Source organism: Neodiprion virginianus, chromosome 3 (genome assembly GCF_021901495.1).
Source record: "Neodiprion virginianus isolate iyNeoVirg1 chromosome 3, iyNeoVirg1.1, whole genome shotgun sequence".
NCBI classification, from domain to species: Eukaryota; Metazoa; Arthropoda; class Insecta; order Hymenoptera; family Diprionidae; genus Neodiprion; species Neodiprion virginianus.
The window spans coordinates 24,723,697-24,741,863 of record NC_060879.1 but is presented as its reverse complement, the minus strand read 5'-3'; the positions used below and the strand labels follow the sequence as shown (position 1 = coordinate 24,741,863).

At 36.5% G+C, this 18,167-nt stretch overlaps 1 protein-coding gene across 8 annotated transcripts in view; it reads left to right on the top strand.

Moving 5' to 3' along the window:
* LOC124300617 (uncharacterized) overlaps nucleotides 1-18,167 on the top strand; it is a 97,527-nt gene that overhangs the window by 77,132 nt on the left and 2,228 nt on the right. For 7 of the 8 annotated variants that reach the window (XM_046754900.1, XM_046754903.1, XM_046754901.1 and 4 more), the window contains 8 exons: nucleotides 7,920-8,276; nucleotides 9,263-9,475; nucleotides 9,634-10,525; nucleotides 11,455-14,235; nucleotides 15,609-15,800; nucleotides 16,160-16,180; nucleotides 16,311-16,487; nucleotides 17,749-18,131. In XM_046754900.1, the coding sequence (XP_046610856.1) occupies nucleotides 7,920-8,276; nucleotides 9,263-9,475; nucleotides 9,634-10,525; nucleotides 11,455-14,235; nucleotides 15,609-15,800; nucleotides 16,160-16,180; nucleotides 16,311-16,487; nucleotides 17,749-18,131 (5,016 nt within the window). Of the gene's footprint in view, nucleotides 1-6,856; nucleotides 6,951-7,919; nucleotides 8,277-9,262; nucleotides 9,476-9,633; nucleotides 10,526-11,454; nucleotides 14,236-15,608; nucleotides 15,801-16,159; nucleotides 16,181-16,310; nucleotides 16,488-17,748; nucleotides 18,132-18,167 lie in introns of those variants that run through there. The other variant, XM_046754907.1, reaches the window with a different exon arrangement.

Genomic DNA, 18,167 nt, shown 5'->3' with positions numbered 1-18,167 from the left:
ATATTCAGGAATACATTTTTCTACGGCGATAATTCATCCATTCGATGCTCGTTGTTGTAACTTTATGTAGAAATCTTCTGATCTCGGTGTAACAGTGCAGGTTACACATTCTCGCGGAAATGTCACGTCACGCGTTACGCGTGTTACGTGTTCCGAATATCAATACAGTAATTACGCGATGAACAGTCGAACGTTTTTTAACCTCCTTTCATAATCGTCTCTGCACTCTACGATTTTTCAAGCATGGAGCTCTCTCTGGCTTTTCTGATACGATTTCTCGTACATCGTGCGATGAGATGTACGGCACTGTAATTTTTAGGTGTAACATGCGCCTTCGAATCCGCGGTTGTTTACAATTATTAGGCCGTATCACATATTATCCGGTCATAAAACGGCCCCACCTATAGCTATACCTCTGCACGTATCTCCGAGTCTCGACGCTGATAATCTTTCCGAGAATCGTACGCGGTCCAATATCGCAACTTGTTGTGTTTTCCCATGGCACACCCGAAAGAAATCCAGCGTAGGTATATAGCGTAAAGTTGCCGAAGAATATCACCGGCGGGAAAGTTTCATGACGTCACCTTAGAACCGCCGCTCGACTTGTGATTCTTCTTTATTATTACTCTCGTTTCAAATAAAGGAAGATGTAAGGAATAGTTGCGGTTTGAATGCGGTTATTTTTTCGCCTATTTGCACTTCAATCGTACTCATAACTACATTTTCCTTGGAACTATTTATCCCACGGTTTGGAAAAGAGGGTATGATGCGAGATTATATGTATTAAAATGTAAAATTTCAGAGGTCTTTTACATTCTGTTGAGATTCCTTCAAAACGCTTCACACGAATGCGTTTCAGACATATCTTGGAAAAAGTAAACGCCTATGTGCGTGACGTGTAGGGCTTACTTCGAGGAGACGCGCTGCGCCTACGTTTCGAGATAATTACATCCACCACATAGACACGTGAAAATCAAGATTAAGCAAACGATTACTCACCCTGAAAAAAATATCACCTTGAACATTGTTTCGTCTGCTTGGCGCAGCAGTGTCGGAAAAGTGCTTTAATTTTTATCGCTTCGCAGAAGTACGTTACAGCATTATTACATCGATCAAATTTTCTAGAATAATACAAAATAGACGAGGAAAAACATTGAAATTGACATTGGCCCGCTTAACGAACAATAAATCACCTTTTCAAACTATCGTACTAAGAGTAACTAATGAAAAACAATTTTCATGGATCTTGTTTCACGAATAAATTGGATAGATTTGCGATGGTTCGATCGTCGTTATGCAGTCGGTACGTTTGTCAGTTACTGTATCGAAAATATTGAGAAACATCGAGCAGAGGAACGATGTGAGTGAACGACACAGATTGCGAGTATGCGTTATCAATTAACAAAATCCTAGGTAGCCGGCTCGGTTGGCTGTTCATTTATCACGAAGCCTGTGTTACGTATAATTCACTCCTGCGGAGTCTCCAGACGATACCCTGCAACGTGTTTGAGTTTTGAGTTACTTTAATGGCGAGTCCAAGACCATTAAGTGGGTACAAGGAACAGCTGAAACACGAGATACAAAACGGAAACAGGTGGTTCCATCGAGGTTTCCTATTCGACTTGGTGTCTCAGTGTCTGTAGCTGCTCCACCAATTTAGATTTTCTCCCATTGTATACAGGGTGGGGAAAAAGTAACGCCAGTCACCGTGATGTGGTTGAATCGTCAGAAGCACTCTTTGTTTGATCGATAAGACTGGTCGTAACGAGAAGCCATAAAGCAAGCATATACAATGAACGATTGTAAGAACCTCCAAAGCTGCATGTAAGTCTGGTGGATTTTTCAGGAACGGCATCTTTCAGCTTCTGCGTCTCGATCGGCGTAATATTTTCTTTCTTTCCTCTCCGCATCTCCGCCTTCGTCTATCGTCACGATGTAACGCATGCACACATCTAACGGTCACGACTTGTACAGATAATTTTTTCTCCTCCTCCCTGTCTTACTCTCTTGAACGATAAGACCTGTCAACGCGTCAGGAATTCCACTCTGCATGCTCCGAACTTATAATTCAGCTTGAAAGTTCTTCTCGACGGATGCCTGCAGCAGGATAGATTATTCTCGATCTGCCGTTCTTGCTTTCATGCACGGACAGCCGTGCCTTGATGAAGCGGAGAATTTTTTTTACCTTTTACTTTATTCTGTTGTTGTTTTTGTATTTTTTTTTGTTTCTCTGTACCAGCCAAAGCCATTTGTTCGTCTACCAGAAAATCAAAATTGTACTCTGAAAACGCTTTTATTAACGCACGTATCTTCCTCGGAGAAATATTAGGTGTCTGCCTGCCGCCTCTCGAAGCCTGCGTGCTTCGTGTGATTGAACATTATGCCTCTACCCGTACAAGTATAGCAATGCCTCTTCGAGCCGCGTACAAGCAACGTGCAGATAATTTTTAGCCCGTCACAGAACGTTAATTACGACCTTGTAGGAGGCAACTCGTAGTCGCCTAGGGAACAGCGACGTGTCATGTAGGTGTGCATGTCTGTCCTTTAATGATTATGTGCTAGACCGTCGCAAATGTTCAGCCAACCATCGTTAGGTATTATAGTCCTATGTATAATCGTCGATATCGAGCTTCCGAATTTCCGTAAAAACTTTACTGCACTTTCTTAAATATAGCAGTCCAATACGTGCAGTGCACGCATACTTTTGAGAAGCTACTGTAAATACATCTCGTCTAGCCTTAACGGTAATAAAAAATGCTACCCAATACACCAACGCTTGCGTATTGCGTGGTTTTTACGGCGACGGAGAAGATTGACGAGGCAGGATTTCTTATTATCATTCTTGTATACATCGTGTACTTTTTACTATTTAAAAATTGAGAGCGTCTTGGAATTTTTAAACTTGAACCACATGTGCTTGCAGTGTGGTTTTTTCTTTTCGTACATCATTACACGGCGAGCGAAGAGCGTGATGTGAATACTACTTCGGCGACGTGAAACAGGTTTTCTTGTAATTACGGATTCTTCTCAAAAACACTCCATTGTCTGGGTTAGGGATTCTCCTCAAAATATGGGTCATTGGAACCAGTCGTATTTTGTGGCTTCGTCCCGAGTTCCGAATTCACTTCAGAATATGCTTAAAATCTGGATATTACACGGTATTGTCTACAGTACGTATCAGAAAGTAGATGCCAATTTCGGTACTCGGAGCTGCGAAGAATTTCAATCGAAATATAATACGTGTAAGAATTTTGTGCACAGACGTTATTTCCAAAAGAAAAATTTGCAATAAAAAGCCGCCCTGCTGTTTTTTTTCCTTAAATTTAACTGCTTATAAAAGTCAAAAATATTATATTGGAAGATAAAATACAATAAGAAACGCTTCAACTTTGATAAAATTCTGAGCAAGCACGATTGATCAGATACTGTGACATTATCTAAACGACATATGGGGTAACGTCAGCCTATAGAATAAGCTACGCATGTGACGCTTATAGTATACGCGATAGTAAACAAATTGTCTGAAAAAATCTATAATTTTGGTTTCTCTGACGGATAAGAAATAATTTAACATTGCCTGAAATTTACTGCCTACCAAAATACACTTGAGTATCAAAGTTATATGGCGGCAATTGTTATGACTGCAACATGTTGCCGATTACATTTTTACCTACAAATTTATATCGTAATTGTTTCTTCGCAGCGATTTCAAGGGATTTTCAACTTGAGAATCGTAAGATGTCAAACTGTTTCCAAATCTTTGTATTATTACGTGCAGCATTGATGTAAATAATGAGAGAGAAATTAACCGTGAATATTTAAAAGTTCACTACACAAAGTGAACTTAGTTATTCAAAAATGTGGTCATTTGGAACAGGGTTTCACTCAAATTATCGGCCGAATTTAGACTCACGATCAGTGAAAATCATTTCGCTCAAGAAACACGTGATCTGGCTATTAATCATCTGTAATCGTAAATACTCGAATCCAATTTGATTCAATTACTGTCAAATCATACTGAGAATTCGTGCAGATCATAATTTCGAATGTCGCTCTAATTATTTCTTTTTCATTATAAATTACTGCTAAAATTGTATAATTATTTAGCCTAGGTCGCTTTTCTCCTCAGTCATTACCGGTGGCATTGAATACTGAGAAAATAATTTTGCTTCAACAATTCTAGAACGAATGCCTCCTCAAACACTACCGTCTAAATTGTAACCTTTCACCATGTGGGGAAATGCAGCTCGATAGACGTTGGATTATATTCAGTGCCCATTCCTGTGAATATCTTAAACAATGACCAAACTTCATTAACCTGAATAGAAGTATAAATGCGGTATCTGTGTACATGCTATGTACATATTACATATTTCGTGCACTACTTATTATATTGGCCTATGAATAAAATGTGCTCGATATAATGAGTCGAGATATACGAGTACACTTCATACGAACAACTGTGACGCATTTTAGTTAGACAATACGCGATTAGATTTTATTAATATTGATTTTTAATAGAATTTGTTGTTTTGTATAATTTCTAAATCTTCAAATCCAAATTCGTTACTTCGATGGTCATGTAGATTGCTTACGATCTATAGTAGAATAGGCGCTTATACGTAAGGCAAAAACATAATGCTAAATATTTTCTTGCTGTACCTAAGTGTAGGCTTACGGTAGCCGCGACTGGCGAAGCAGAAAGAGTATAGCGATGCAAATCAGTGGAGCAAATATAAACTTTTGCGAATTTGGCTGACGAGGGTGTTTAAAAAATAGCGAGTAATTATATTCGTATGACGCGATCATATTACTGTGCGTATGGTATTGCATTCGAAATTAACTGCGGTTATGCCGTGTATGCCAAGCATATATATAATGTACACATACATACACGCGTGTGTGCGAGCAATGCTCACGGTTGATCCACACTTTGAAATACAAACTGAAATAATTCGATTCCCCTCTTGTAAGAGCACAGTGGGTCCATGCAATCTCCTGCATATAACGTTTAACTAGGATTAATGTTTATTTTTGGAGAAAACACGAAATTATGCAGTCAAAAGATTTCCTTGATAATTCGTCAAATTCTTAACTTTCTTTTTACAAATTAGGATCATATGGAATATATTTACAAATTGCTGCGATAACGTCAGTGAAATAATTATACTCACTGTACGTAAAGTTCATTTTCGTTTAAATTCTGCAGGTCACACTGCAAGATTCAAACAAGTTTCAGCGATACTATCTTGCGCGATTCGTAAAAATCTTTGTCTCAATCCACTGTTGCTGACTTGTAACTACATATTGTACACCTACAGATCGAACTTCAAGTGATGTCTCGGAATTTAAGAAACCGTTATAACCACAGATTGTCGGCGATGTAGTTTCCAATTTTGCAATCTGGCATGTGGAGACTCGCGTATGCATACCTTTAATAGAAACTCTAACGATATGCATCAAGAATTGGCACGTAAACACTCCGTAAAGTATCAAACAATTAATTTACGAGTTAAAAGTTATATTTTAGTACCATATATTTTGCAAAGTTGATTACAAATTATTGAATAAAATCATAGCGTGGAAACGATGTGAACTATTACGTCAAGATTTTTAGGGGCAATAAGAAGGGCTAATTACTGCATTATTTCATTCATAAATTTAGCTGCCATTACAGTTTTGCTACGTTATGTTGTACGTCTTCATGTGCTATTTTCATATAACACTAAATAGATGTGACATATCAAAATGATGTTACAGTTGACCCTGTAACAAATTCGTTACTTTGAGACTTGAATAAGCTGCCTGAACCTGGTTTTATATCGCCTTACAGGGCATAGGGCTACTAGGGCTATTATCATGTAAGCATCGCAGCATTCAATGCATCCCCTATGCTGTATTTTATTCGCGAGTAGCCAGTTTCCGCGAACATTACCACCTTGATTTATTTTTTGCCATGCAAAATTGAAACTATCAAAAATGTCTTACATTCGGTGTGAAAACGTAACACGATATACACGTTCCATCATTTTGAAAAGAATTATATCAACCTCGACACTTGTTTATAAAAATTTTTAAATTCTATTTTAGAATTAATTGCCTCCCATTAGGAGACCGCCCACAATTCTATGACCTGGACGAAATTATTAACTGGCTACGTGACCTTCTAATAATAATAAGTTCTGATTTGTTTCGAAAATATCTCACTCGTTAGAACTACAAATGTCATCTTATCATGTAATCAATATTCTGATCGTTACAGTTACCAGCTAAATCTTGATTTCGGTCGTTTACGAAGTATAGCGATCAAAAAACATCACCTTAGTACATTTACATAGCGACCAGAGGAAAAAAATAAATTTCGAAATGTTGAAATGAAAACGTAGCTTCCGTATCGTAAAATCTGTTTCAATCGGACACCGTCCATGCTATTTTGCTTTGTAATTCAGGGTCGAAATTCTACGAATTTACCATTATGATTTCGTAAGACTCATGCCATTTCCTTATTTCTGCGTTAAATGAAAATTGATTGGAGTGTTTTTTTTTTGTTTAGATTGCGTATAAAATGGGACTGTCAAGTTTTTTTGCGTTTGAGTTTCGTGGGCTGTAATATTCGGGGATATACATATGTATACGTCAACATTGAAATCGACCAGGGCACTCCCTTGAACGTGATTTCGAATACGAAACCGAATTATTTCAAACTTAATAATGTCGGATGTGAACCGCGCGCAGCCACCTTCAGGTCGCTCCTGCGTGATGCGTCGACGCACGCGTCGTGTCGAGTCGGCGTCGTCGCCCCCCCCCCCCTCCCGCCCCCTGCCTTAGTACAAGCGATGTGAAAAAAAAGTATGGACCAGGTGGCGCTGCAATGTTTACTAAACAGAGATCACCACCAATGGAAAAGTGAAGGAAACGAGATGAAGAAACGTTATTTCCCGCTGTTGACGGTAAACATCAACTATAATTATTGTCGAACCTCTTCTGTTCAAGACTAGGGATTCGCGGGTTAAAATAAAAATTGAAGGAAAAATAAAAGTCGAACTATCGTAGTAAATAAGTTACAATCATGAGAAGCCTTCCAAGATTTGCCGCACCGATGCCTGTTTACCCGCCGTCGTATCATATGTTACTTACAGAATCTAATATCTGACTATTCTATCTATTCGGATTTACGAGATGCTACTGAATTGTAAAACATCCCCAAAAATTCGAGCATAACGTATATTTTTTTGTAACCGTATGCCGATGCCGTCGACCTAAAGATACTTATAACCTCAAACGCTTGACAGGTATATAGTTTACTCGCTCTCGGCGTGGCCACAGGCTCAGAGAATACGCCGTATCTAATCAGCGTTAATTAAAAGTGTGTCATTTTCTTGTGGTGCCAATACCTTGACTCGTACTGCACAGTCTTGATTTTGCGGTTTACCTGCTTATTGATACCCACGCGACGATGTCGCTGTCTGCAACCTTCGTCTGCTGTCTCAAATTTTGCCTTTTTTTTCCCGGTATATTCATTTCGAAAGCCTTTACGATTCAAGAATGTACCATTTTTTTTTTTTTTTTTCATTCTACTCTTGTCACAATTATAGTATATGTATATTACGCAATAAGAAAGAAAAAAAAAGTCATGATAAATGAGAACCTAAAATTCGACCAAGACTACTTTTTACGTTCAGATTCCTTTGAAGATACTTTTTGATTCAAGATTCATTTCCATTGCTAATTTCTCATGCTTTTCATTATACAACCACCTATAATTATCTTGTCCATGTAAAACGGCACTTATTACTCAAATTGCGGAATTCCCAACAGGTTGTTGATTCATAGATTATGCGAATGGAAGATTCTACAACTTACGTTCGATGTATTTAAAGAAATAATATGAAGCAGTTTTTTTTTTCACATATTTGCAGGAACAACACAGCGCAGAATTAGAAAGACTAACAGAAGAGAATACCACACTTCGATCACGTCTTAGAGACGTGGCGCATTCTCCGTTGTCTGATACTGAGAAGCAGCAAATTCTGTTGGACGCTTCCAGGCTTCATAATTCGGCACCAGCGTCAATTGCGATCACTCATGATGATGGCTCTCCAGCTGGTAACACTGAAAACACATGCTCGACACCTGATTGGGACAAACACAGTTCCAGTTCAATGTCTGAAGTATCAGTCGCTTGCCTGCAGGACAAACTATTGCAGATGGAAGAGACCCATTATAGTACAAATGAGGAATTACAGGCTACTATCCAAGAACTTAGCGATTTACAGGTATGGTAGGATATAGCTACTTGCATTCTACTTATTTACATCCTGATAATTGTATTTTCATTCAGTCTCAACTCATTTGCTATAACGTCACCTATACAGATGCTGTACATATGTGAGGAAAAGTTTCCTGTAGAGTTAGAATGCAAAATTTGCTCTGTAAGTGATTATGCTGCAGCAAGTGTATTTCTTATAAAATGATATTAGGAATTGGCTATCCTGTGTAGTTGTAATTTACTTTGAATTATAAATTTTATGTACCAGAGGCTTTGAAGCATCTTTGCACGAAAACAAAGACAGTCCCTCTAGTTTGCCACAATCTTGCATCTGGCATAATAAAACAAGTTATTATAGATCGCATTCATAATATTTCTTGTTGCAATCAGTTCTATTACGAGCATGAATCTCATGCAAGGAATCCATATTAAGGTTTCAATTATCATTGATAGAAATATCATGTGATCGTAACAGCTTAACACTTAAATCATTGAGTTAGATGTATTGTCAAATTTTTTTTGTAGTTTTTTTACCCAACATATAATTTTGCAAGAATATTCTCGGATTGGTAAATCAATATTGTAGTGTATTTTTTTGAAAGGAATGCGATGTGACGAAGTCCATCGCCAACTAATAAAATGTCGTTCTCGGTTCAAGATTGTTTACAAATCCTGTTCAGCTACTTGAATAATGTTATGCACATTGATATTGTGCACATTTTCCATAGTTCGAGTAAGTCTTCTGTGAAGTACCGCTTGCATATTCTTAAACAAGTTCCTTCGCATCGAATTCTATGCGTATAGGACGGTGATAAATCAGAAAAACCAGGAATAGTTCGGGAATTTCGTTACTCAGGAACCAGCATGTGGAATTCTGTAATACTACCGAGAAAAATGTACCAATAAGAAAAGGATAACACAAAATTCTCTATCTATTCTGGAAAGAGGCCTCATAGCCAATAATACTAAGCAATGATTTATTTATGTTTGTAGGCTCAGTTGTCGGAACTTCAAACTGACAATGAAAGGCTAACTGAAGAAAAAGGTGTCTTGCTGGAATCGCTTTGCAGACAAACAGAGAAATTAGAAGATTCCCGATCAAAAGTAGATACGTTGCAAGGACTTTTATTGCGAGAAGAACAGCCGGAAGAGACACCTCATGGGTACAATACAGAGCGAGAACAGAAGCTTGTTGATCTTCTAAAGGTAAATCAGTCAATTAATATGAATAAAGTGTTGGAAGCAACGAAAACCATGTTTGACACATCTCGCAAATATTTAACAAATTTTCGAGATAATACTTGAAGCTTTATGAAGAACAATTTGACACTTTTGCCACGACGAAAATATTTTTGTGTTTGCAGAGTGCCCAAGAAGAGCGAGAATCTCTTCTTCAGAAGCAAGAGGAACTGACCTCGGAATTGAAAAGTCTTCGATCCACAGCTGAAGCATCTGCAACAGAAGCAGAACGGCTTACAAAACGTGTTCACCTTTTAGAGTCTACTGTTGATGCAACTAATGCAGAACGCAAACAACTAGATGCAGAACTTGTTGAAGCACGCCAAGAAGGTTCCAGTCGTACAATTGAAATAAGCAGATTAGCTACTTTACTGGAAAATGCTAGAGCCAAAATTGAAGAACTGGAACAAACAAGACAGTTTGAAAGTAAGAGTGAAGCAGATGAATTACTAGATGCTGCACGGAGAGAAAAAGACACGCTTGAAACACAGGCTGCAGCTTTACAAGAACAGTTGGCCAGGTCACACTGTGACCACGACAGATTGAAAGACCAATACTCTCAACTACAAGAAGAGTGTAAGGTCACTCGTAACAATGCCAAATCAGCAATTAGTGACTTAGAATATCAGCTTTCCCAGTTGAAAGAAGAAAAAAATTCATTGAGCACAGAATTGCAATTGGTCAGGGATACATTGGCTGAATTGCAAGCTCAGTGCCAGCGGCACTTGGAAGACAAGCGTGAACTGAAAGCAGCATTGAGCGAAGCTCAGAGGCGAGCAAATGACGCTGAGTCAAAGAAAGCTGATTTAGAATCTGCGTTAGAAGATGAGAAACGACTTAGGCAAGAGGAGAGCACCGAGTGGGAACAATTCCAGACTGATCTTTTAATGACTGTCCGTGTGGCAAATGATTTCAAAACTGAGGCTCAAAGTGAACTTGAGAGGGTTGTTATGGAGAACAAAACCCAAAGAGATAAGCTGAGGGCCCTTGAAGCTCAGCTTGACAAACTAAATAAGGGTAAGTCAGCATGTATTTTCCTACTATCTTCAAAGTATGTTGACTGGTACAAGTTAGAATATTATGAAAGGTGACATAGGAATACAATGTGAAAGTCAGTGATAGTTAAAGTTTCCCAGGATACATTCACCTGTATTGCACGATCCCTTTGGAGTTACAAAAAAAATTTTTAGATTCACCCTGTGAATAATTGGTTATTTCATCGTGTATTCGATTAAGAAAAAAATCTTTGCATCTATTTATTTAATATAGCATTATAAAATTTTTTCCCACCCCTATATGCAGATCATCCTTTGTCAGTAAGATTGTCGGAATCAGAAAAATTGATTCAATTATGATAGGGTTGGCTGTTCAATCTAACAACACTAGACTCGACGATACATTCTATAAATTTCATTACTTTTTAGCTTATTAATATGCAAAACTAAAGCTTATGCATATCGATATTACAGTAGCCTCTCTAACTATGTACTAATTGATTGTAATAATCACTAAAAGTTGACTATATGTGATAAATCTTTGTTGAATACGTTTGCGTAAACCTATTATAAGAATTTTTGTCGCAAGTGCACTCACAAATTTTACTTATTTATCTAACCATGTTCAACGAGTTGATGTAACTTTTCCATAAACTCATGATTTTTGTTCTACTAATATTCTTGAATTATAGATTATGATACATCTGCTAATATTAATTTATGAACAAGCTTCATTTCAAATATAAATTTACAATATTTGTACCTTGATTTGAATATTTTTTGAATCATACGTATTCTATGATTTAATATTTAATCTCCGCACATACCAGTATAATATTAAAATAAAAATGAATATTATTGCTTTGAAACTTGAAAAATGGTTTGTCTAACTAAATGCATTTGGAGGAAAAAAAATTTGTTTTATATTACAATGGTTCTACTATGAATTAGGGGCCACCGATCGTAGTACGAAACCATCACCTGATCAATTAGACAGCAAGACATTGAGCACCCCAGTTTCTGTCGTTGAAAGAAGTACTGTTAATACTTTATTGAAACGTGGTCGTACGTTACCAAAAAATCGTCCAGAACCAAGGAAAGCAACTTCCGAATCGAACATCAGTAATCTTTCGATGCTTGATGCAGGACCTAAATCGTACAGCCCCAATAGAAAAACCTATCCAGATTTATCTGCATCAAAGGTTGATGGGGGAGAACACTTTTTTGATTGGGAATTCTTGTACACACCGTCAGAGAAAGCAGATACTTTGGGCAAATCGTATAAGACAGAGGATGACGAATTAAATGAGTTGAAGCAAGAACTGTTGAAAGAGCCAATTTATATAAATAGTATATCAAAGTCTGGCAGTGACTTGGACACTTCTCATTTTGCAGCTATACCTTCATTTGATGCTGATTACCCAAAGTTATATAAACCAGTAACACCATCGTGGAAAAGCACAAAACTAAGTGAAAATCCCATCCTCAAAGATATAACGGCAATTCAAAACACCAAAGGAGACTCCTATGAAATTAATATTTCCAATAGTCAGTTTTATGTGCCAAAAGATTATGTTTTTTCTGATGCAGAATATGCTATGGACGATTTAAGATTTGAAGTAGATCCAGAAATGACAAATGTCTTGAAAAAAAGTAAGAACGAATCAACCAACACTCATATAGCTGATGAGCCTGACAGTACAAAAGACACAACCAAGCCAGGTATTTCTCTGATAGATGTGAACGACGGTGAATCCTTCGAAACTGATTTTTTCAAGAAAAGGAACCTGGAAAAACATGATGATACAGCAATCGAACTGCAAGATCCAAATAAAAGAATAACAATCCTTTCAGGAGCTATCAATAATCAAAGCACGAGTAGAGTTGAGAAACTAATTCTTCAAACTTCAATAGAAAACGAAGCTAATAATAAGGCAAAACAAGAGAAACTCGTAGCCAATAGCAGTTCTGAGCTCCAAATAAAAACTAATTTGTCAAACGCGGAAACGTTTCCCAGAGTTGATCAGGATCTTTCAAGACCATTGAAGAATTTAAAAATGGACGATTATAAACCACAAATTCAAACAAAGCTGGATTTATCACGAGATATTTACCGCACTCCGTCAGATAAAAATCAAAATGCACATAATCGAAAAAAAAAAGATTTGCTTACTGGAACAAAAAATATTGAACCAGTGAGTGAAATGATCGATTCTTTGATTGACGACCTCACATATAGATCTATTCCGAGAAATTTCAAGCGTGGATTGAATGGGAAAAAATACTCTGCATCTACAGAAGAACTCAGAAGAGTTGAATCCAGTAAAGATGATTATCAACATTTGAGCGAATTTTATAGTGGGATTAAGAACACCTCTGAACTTGGTGTTCAACATAAAAATGGTTCTGTTGCAGCAGCAGAAAGTTCACAGGAATGCAAACTGAATTTCGTTGTAACAAATGCAGCAAAGGTTGTTCCTAGTATATCTGGTGGTTCGGAAGATTTAGAGAGTCCTGTATACGATAATATAGAAGTTATAAAAAAGACAGCTGTCAAAAACATCTCAATAGAAAATCCAAACCCAGATCTAATATTTGCACCAAGGATTTATACACCAAAGAATGATTGTAAGATACCACGGAAAGACCCGCTGCCATCGCCACGTAAGAATATTTCAAAAACGACAGATACTGTAACTTGTCGTAGAAAGTTGGAAACTGATAAACAAAATCGACCACGATCTTTAATCGGTTTGCCTACCGTGCGTAATGATAAATACAACTCACCAAGGCACAGCAGTTTAGGTCTGCATCCCGTTCCGGAAGCTGATGAGAGCATAGAATCATCATCAAAAAGTAATGTCTTAACAAATGTCATTCTAAGTAGAAACGAAACTTCTTATCAAGATGGCATTGTTCTGCGCTCACGTCAACGACGTATTCAATCACTAAATGATGTGCAAAAATTGACAAATGTCATTGACAAACCATTAAAAGTTGTAATAACAGAATCGCCTCTTTCTTCTATCAAAAGATCCAATAAGTATCCAAACAAAGGATCAAACTCTGGTTCACCAATTACAAATAAATCTTTTGAAACCAGTGCTAAAGCTGTAAATACCAAAGATGCATTGGTAAACGCAAGGCTCTATGATCTTCCAAGAGGAGTTTATGGAAGAGCATTTACACGGCCAAAGTCTGTTCCTGAAGTTCAGAAGAAATTTGAAGACTTGACAAAACAAAGTCAAATTACTCTTGTTAAAGCCAAAATTATTGATCTTAACACTAGGTCTCCATCACCTGTACTTCAAACAGAGCTAAAAAGTATCGACGATACAACTAAAAATGTTGACGTAGAAAGCGACCATCACAACTCGGAAACAATTACCTTGGGAAATAACCAAGGTTACAATGCGAAGGAAACTGACAAAGACTCAATAATGGGTGTAAAAAATTTAGAAATTGTGCCAAAACTGCCAGAAACACCTCCCCCATCAAAACTAATGGATACTGCGGAAAACTTTCTCTCCCAGGATAGCTATGCCTGTAACATTCCTGCTTCAACGTCTCTAGAAAATATTGAATCAGGTGCAAAGTTAGAAGGATCCGCAACAACAACAATGAAAGATAAATATGAAGCTGTTGTGAAGGAGCCAGAAGTAGAAATTAGAACTAAACGTAGCCCACCAGTGGTGCATATTCGTCCATGGACGTCGACCATTACATCTAACAGTAAGTCCCAGGACCAAGCTTATAACTGTGGCTTGTGTAGTGGGACCATCACGTATATTCACATATTTCTTCGCACCTTTACATGTCTGCTAGAAGGAGATCTTGCGTGATGTTTTATGCCGTACCCTGTGTCAAGTTCAATTACATTTTGGGATTTTTAAAACTATCATTTGCTTTTTTTTAGTGACTCGTTCTCTTTTTATGTTTATTACTATCCCCAAGTTACCAATTAGTTTAAGCTTTATTTGAGAGTATCACGTGCGATGGGCTTGAATGCGAAAAATATTGCAAAATAATTTTCAAATACATGCAATAATCTTAAAGAAATTACGTAGCAAACACTTTGTCAAACTACTTCCTCGTTTGAATTTTTCATTCAAAGATTCTGTCAATTGGAATATATATTTTGGTATGATTGTAACTAATGTAATCGTACGTTACAACACCAGCTCACAAAATCGATCATTCTCACTGTCTCATACATTCCAAGACAAGTTCACACCCGTTTCCCATTGATACTCTCAATTCTATTAGGATCCAAGGAAACCAATATAGAAGCTATTGGTTATTTTTAGTCAATTATTTGCACTTTCCGAGGCACTCTTATAGTTAGATATATTCTTTTTGTGTTGGCGTAACAGAATACTTTCAGAATATTAGTGTCTGTAAATTCTTGCTACCATGATCTAATTTCATTTGTTTTGTCCACTTTTCATTTAGAATAATTACTTTATGTTTTAAAGAACTTGCTTCTTTGTGTGGGACAAAACTGCATCAGGTGCTTTAACCCTATGATAATCCTAAAATAATCAATCATACAAATGCAAGTAGGAACTATGTCTCTTAGACATGTAGGTACCGTTGCAGGGTTAAAAATATATTACTAAGATTTGATTTGCCATTACATTGATTTTACCTCGCTTATGTTTTCATTTTCATTAGTTGAAGCTATTATTCATCCAATATGCTTGTCTAATTATCTAATCATGGAAGTGTTTAAGAAAGATTTAATTTCTTTCAATCGATTTGGTTCAAGCTGTACATTCGTATAATTTATCATAAGTGTTGAAAGTATCAGAAAAAACCGTCGGAAACAATTTAACAAATTTTCTTGTGATTTGTTTCATAAACCAACCCTACTGTTCACGAAATCGTATCACAATAAATTTGGGAAAAATTTAGCCTGCTGTGACGAAAGAACTAAACTAAATTTGATTGTATAGGTTCATCATGAGTGGTGAACTCTTATTACCATTATCCGCATATCCTGGTAGATATAAAGTGCTGTGTTGAGTGAACTTATTTAATGTGCTTCAGGCTTGTACAGGAATAATTGACAACTGCCAGTGAAATAAGCTATGATTTTTTTCTAGCCAATCAAAAAGCGATGCCACCACCACCCAGACCAGCTACAACTCCTACAGAGACACAGCAAAGTGTACTAACCAGTGTTACACAAGAAATGGCTGCCCGTCGTAAAGCTAATATTTCACGACAGGATTCAAGACTCAGTGTAAAATGTCTGATTGAGAGTATTGAGAATGCTACCAAACAGGCTAAAGCTGGTGAGTTGTTTTGAAAATAAGCTCATAATTTTGCTCTCTCTGTGTGTTCATAATTTTAAACTAGAATAATACTCGGATTATTACTTCAAGTCTATTATACATATTTCTCACTTTCATTTTCCATAAAAACACTTTGAAAATCAATTGCTAGTATGTCAAGGAAGTATAACACAATCTATGCCAATTTCAAGATGATACACCTAACAAGTAGTAGAAATATATTGGACTAAAATGCTTCTTTGAATATTGCTGCACCACCTATGAATTATCTCGTAATTTACTACTGCTAAGAAAGTGATTATTACCTTTAAAGTGATTTGAATTGTTAAAAATAACAAAATCCATAAATGTTTCTATAGCTGGACTTGCGGACAATAGCGGTGAGTATTATTTTTTTGTGAGCAAATAAATACAATGTTTCTTGGAAACGTTTCAATGCAGTACCTGAAAAATTGAAACATTGTGATATTTTTGTTTTAAATCAATGTAATTCCACTGGTATGGATTTAGGTCCTGGAAGTCGCAGTAGCTCCACATCATCTCTAAATTCAATAGGAACAAACGATGTGATATCAATGAAAACGCCACTCCGTGATCAACAACAAACAAACAATCTAATCTGTCCTGTAAATCAGACAAATAACAACAACAAGGCTCAACCAACAAATACTAGAAAAGCCCTTTCAGGTAATTCATCAATACGCAATTATCACAAATTTGCTCTCCTTTAATAGACTGCTTTTAATTGTGTAGTCTGTACACGACCAAACTGAAATGTTCATAAAGCATTCCCAAAATTCGGCTATAGAAATTCTCGCAAAGTTTGCAGTTTGCATATATTTTTGGTACTGCACGCATTATAACATTATTTCACGTTTCAGATTGGTAGTGTACCCTACACAATTGTATGCGCATAGGCATGATTTCTGTCAATAATTCAATGTTTACAGTTTACAGTTTATTATTCTTACAACTAATCCTTTGCAGCTATTTTCCTAATGAACAAATAATATACAAATGCTAGATTTTATTGACAGTTGAAGAAATATTAAAATCATCCACATTGCTTATTTCAACTCTCACATTTCCAGTACTTTATTCAAACTCTTGATCTGGACATTAAATGAGACGCATTAAAAAGCTTCAGGTAGTAGCTTTTGTACGCTTTTTTCTATCCCATTGCACTAACGTAATTCCATACTTTTCTGATATTACTTTATCATTAATTTCTCATTTCAGCTCATGAGCACTTCGTGTAGTTGCATGCCCTTCTCACTGCACAACAATAAAATGGTTTTTCTTGTATATATTCATACAAATTTTTATTTACTTATTTTTTAAACCTTTCACATATATATACATATATATATTCCTGTAAGGTAAGGTTATCAGTTTAGAGAACATTCTTTCTTCCTCTTTTTTGCAAGAAGTTTCATATTCGTATGTATTACTAAACTTATTTGACAATCACTGCATGTTTACTACTGACACAATATGTGAATAGTTGAAAATTGATCATTGGTAAAATTGCATCTCTAATGTAAGGATTAATATACTTTTATCATTCCTGTCATATGCAGTAGCTCAGGATTTGATTGGCAAAATGTTTCTACTTGAAGTAGTAACAAATTATTTCGACATATTTCAGTTGGAAAGAGATTTGTGCAAGTAAAAAAAAGTTGATTAGTTATTATTCACTATAATAACAAAGTATTTTTCGTACTGTTTTACATTTAGAGATAAACACCGGTTGTGATCAACGTACAAAGTTGACCACATGTAGAAACCTTTCTATAATTTTTCAAAAATTATACAATAATTCATGTAGACACCTTTGTGCAATCAATCGCTTTTTTCTAAATATATTTACATTAAGTTTGTTAGCTGTAAGTCATATGCATAGATGATTTAGAATTTAGATAATTGTCATTCTCTTTTGCATATACAGAAACGAAATCCGTACCTGTTGTGCTGAGTCCTGGAGAACTACTAGATTCAGCTGCTCTAAATGCTAAAGCGATTGACTTTGTTAGACGCAACAGTGTCACAGATCTAAGCGAGCGTAAAGACCCGTTGTGTGGGCTTGTAAAAAATGGTGGCTCCAAGAGAAATGCACTTTTGAAGTGGTGCCAGAATAAAACAGTTGGTTACCGCAACATCGATATTACAAACTTTAGCAGCTCGTGGAATGATGGACTAGCCCTTTGTGCTGTCCTGCATTCGTACCTACCAGACAGAGTTCCTTATGATTCACTTTCTCCAAATGAGAAGAGGCGAAATTTTTCTATTGCGTTTTCTGCAGCTGAAAGCGTTGGAATACCCACAACTCTGGTGAGCTGAACGTCCTTTACATTTCTTCATATCTAC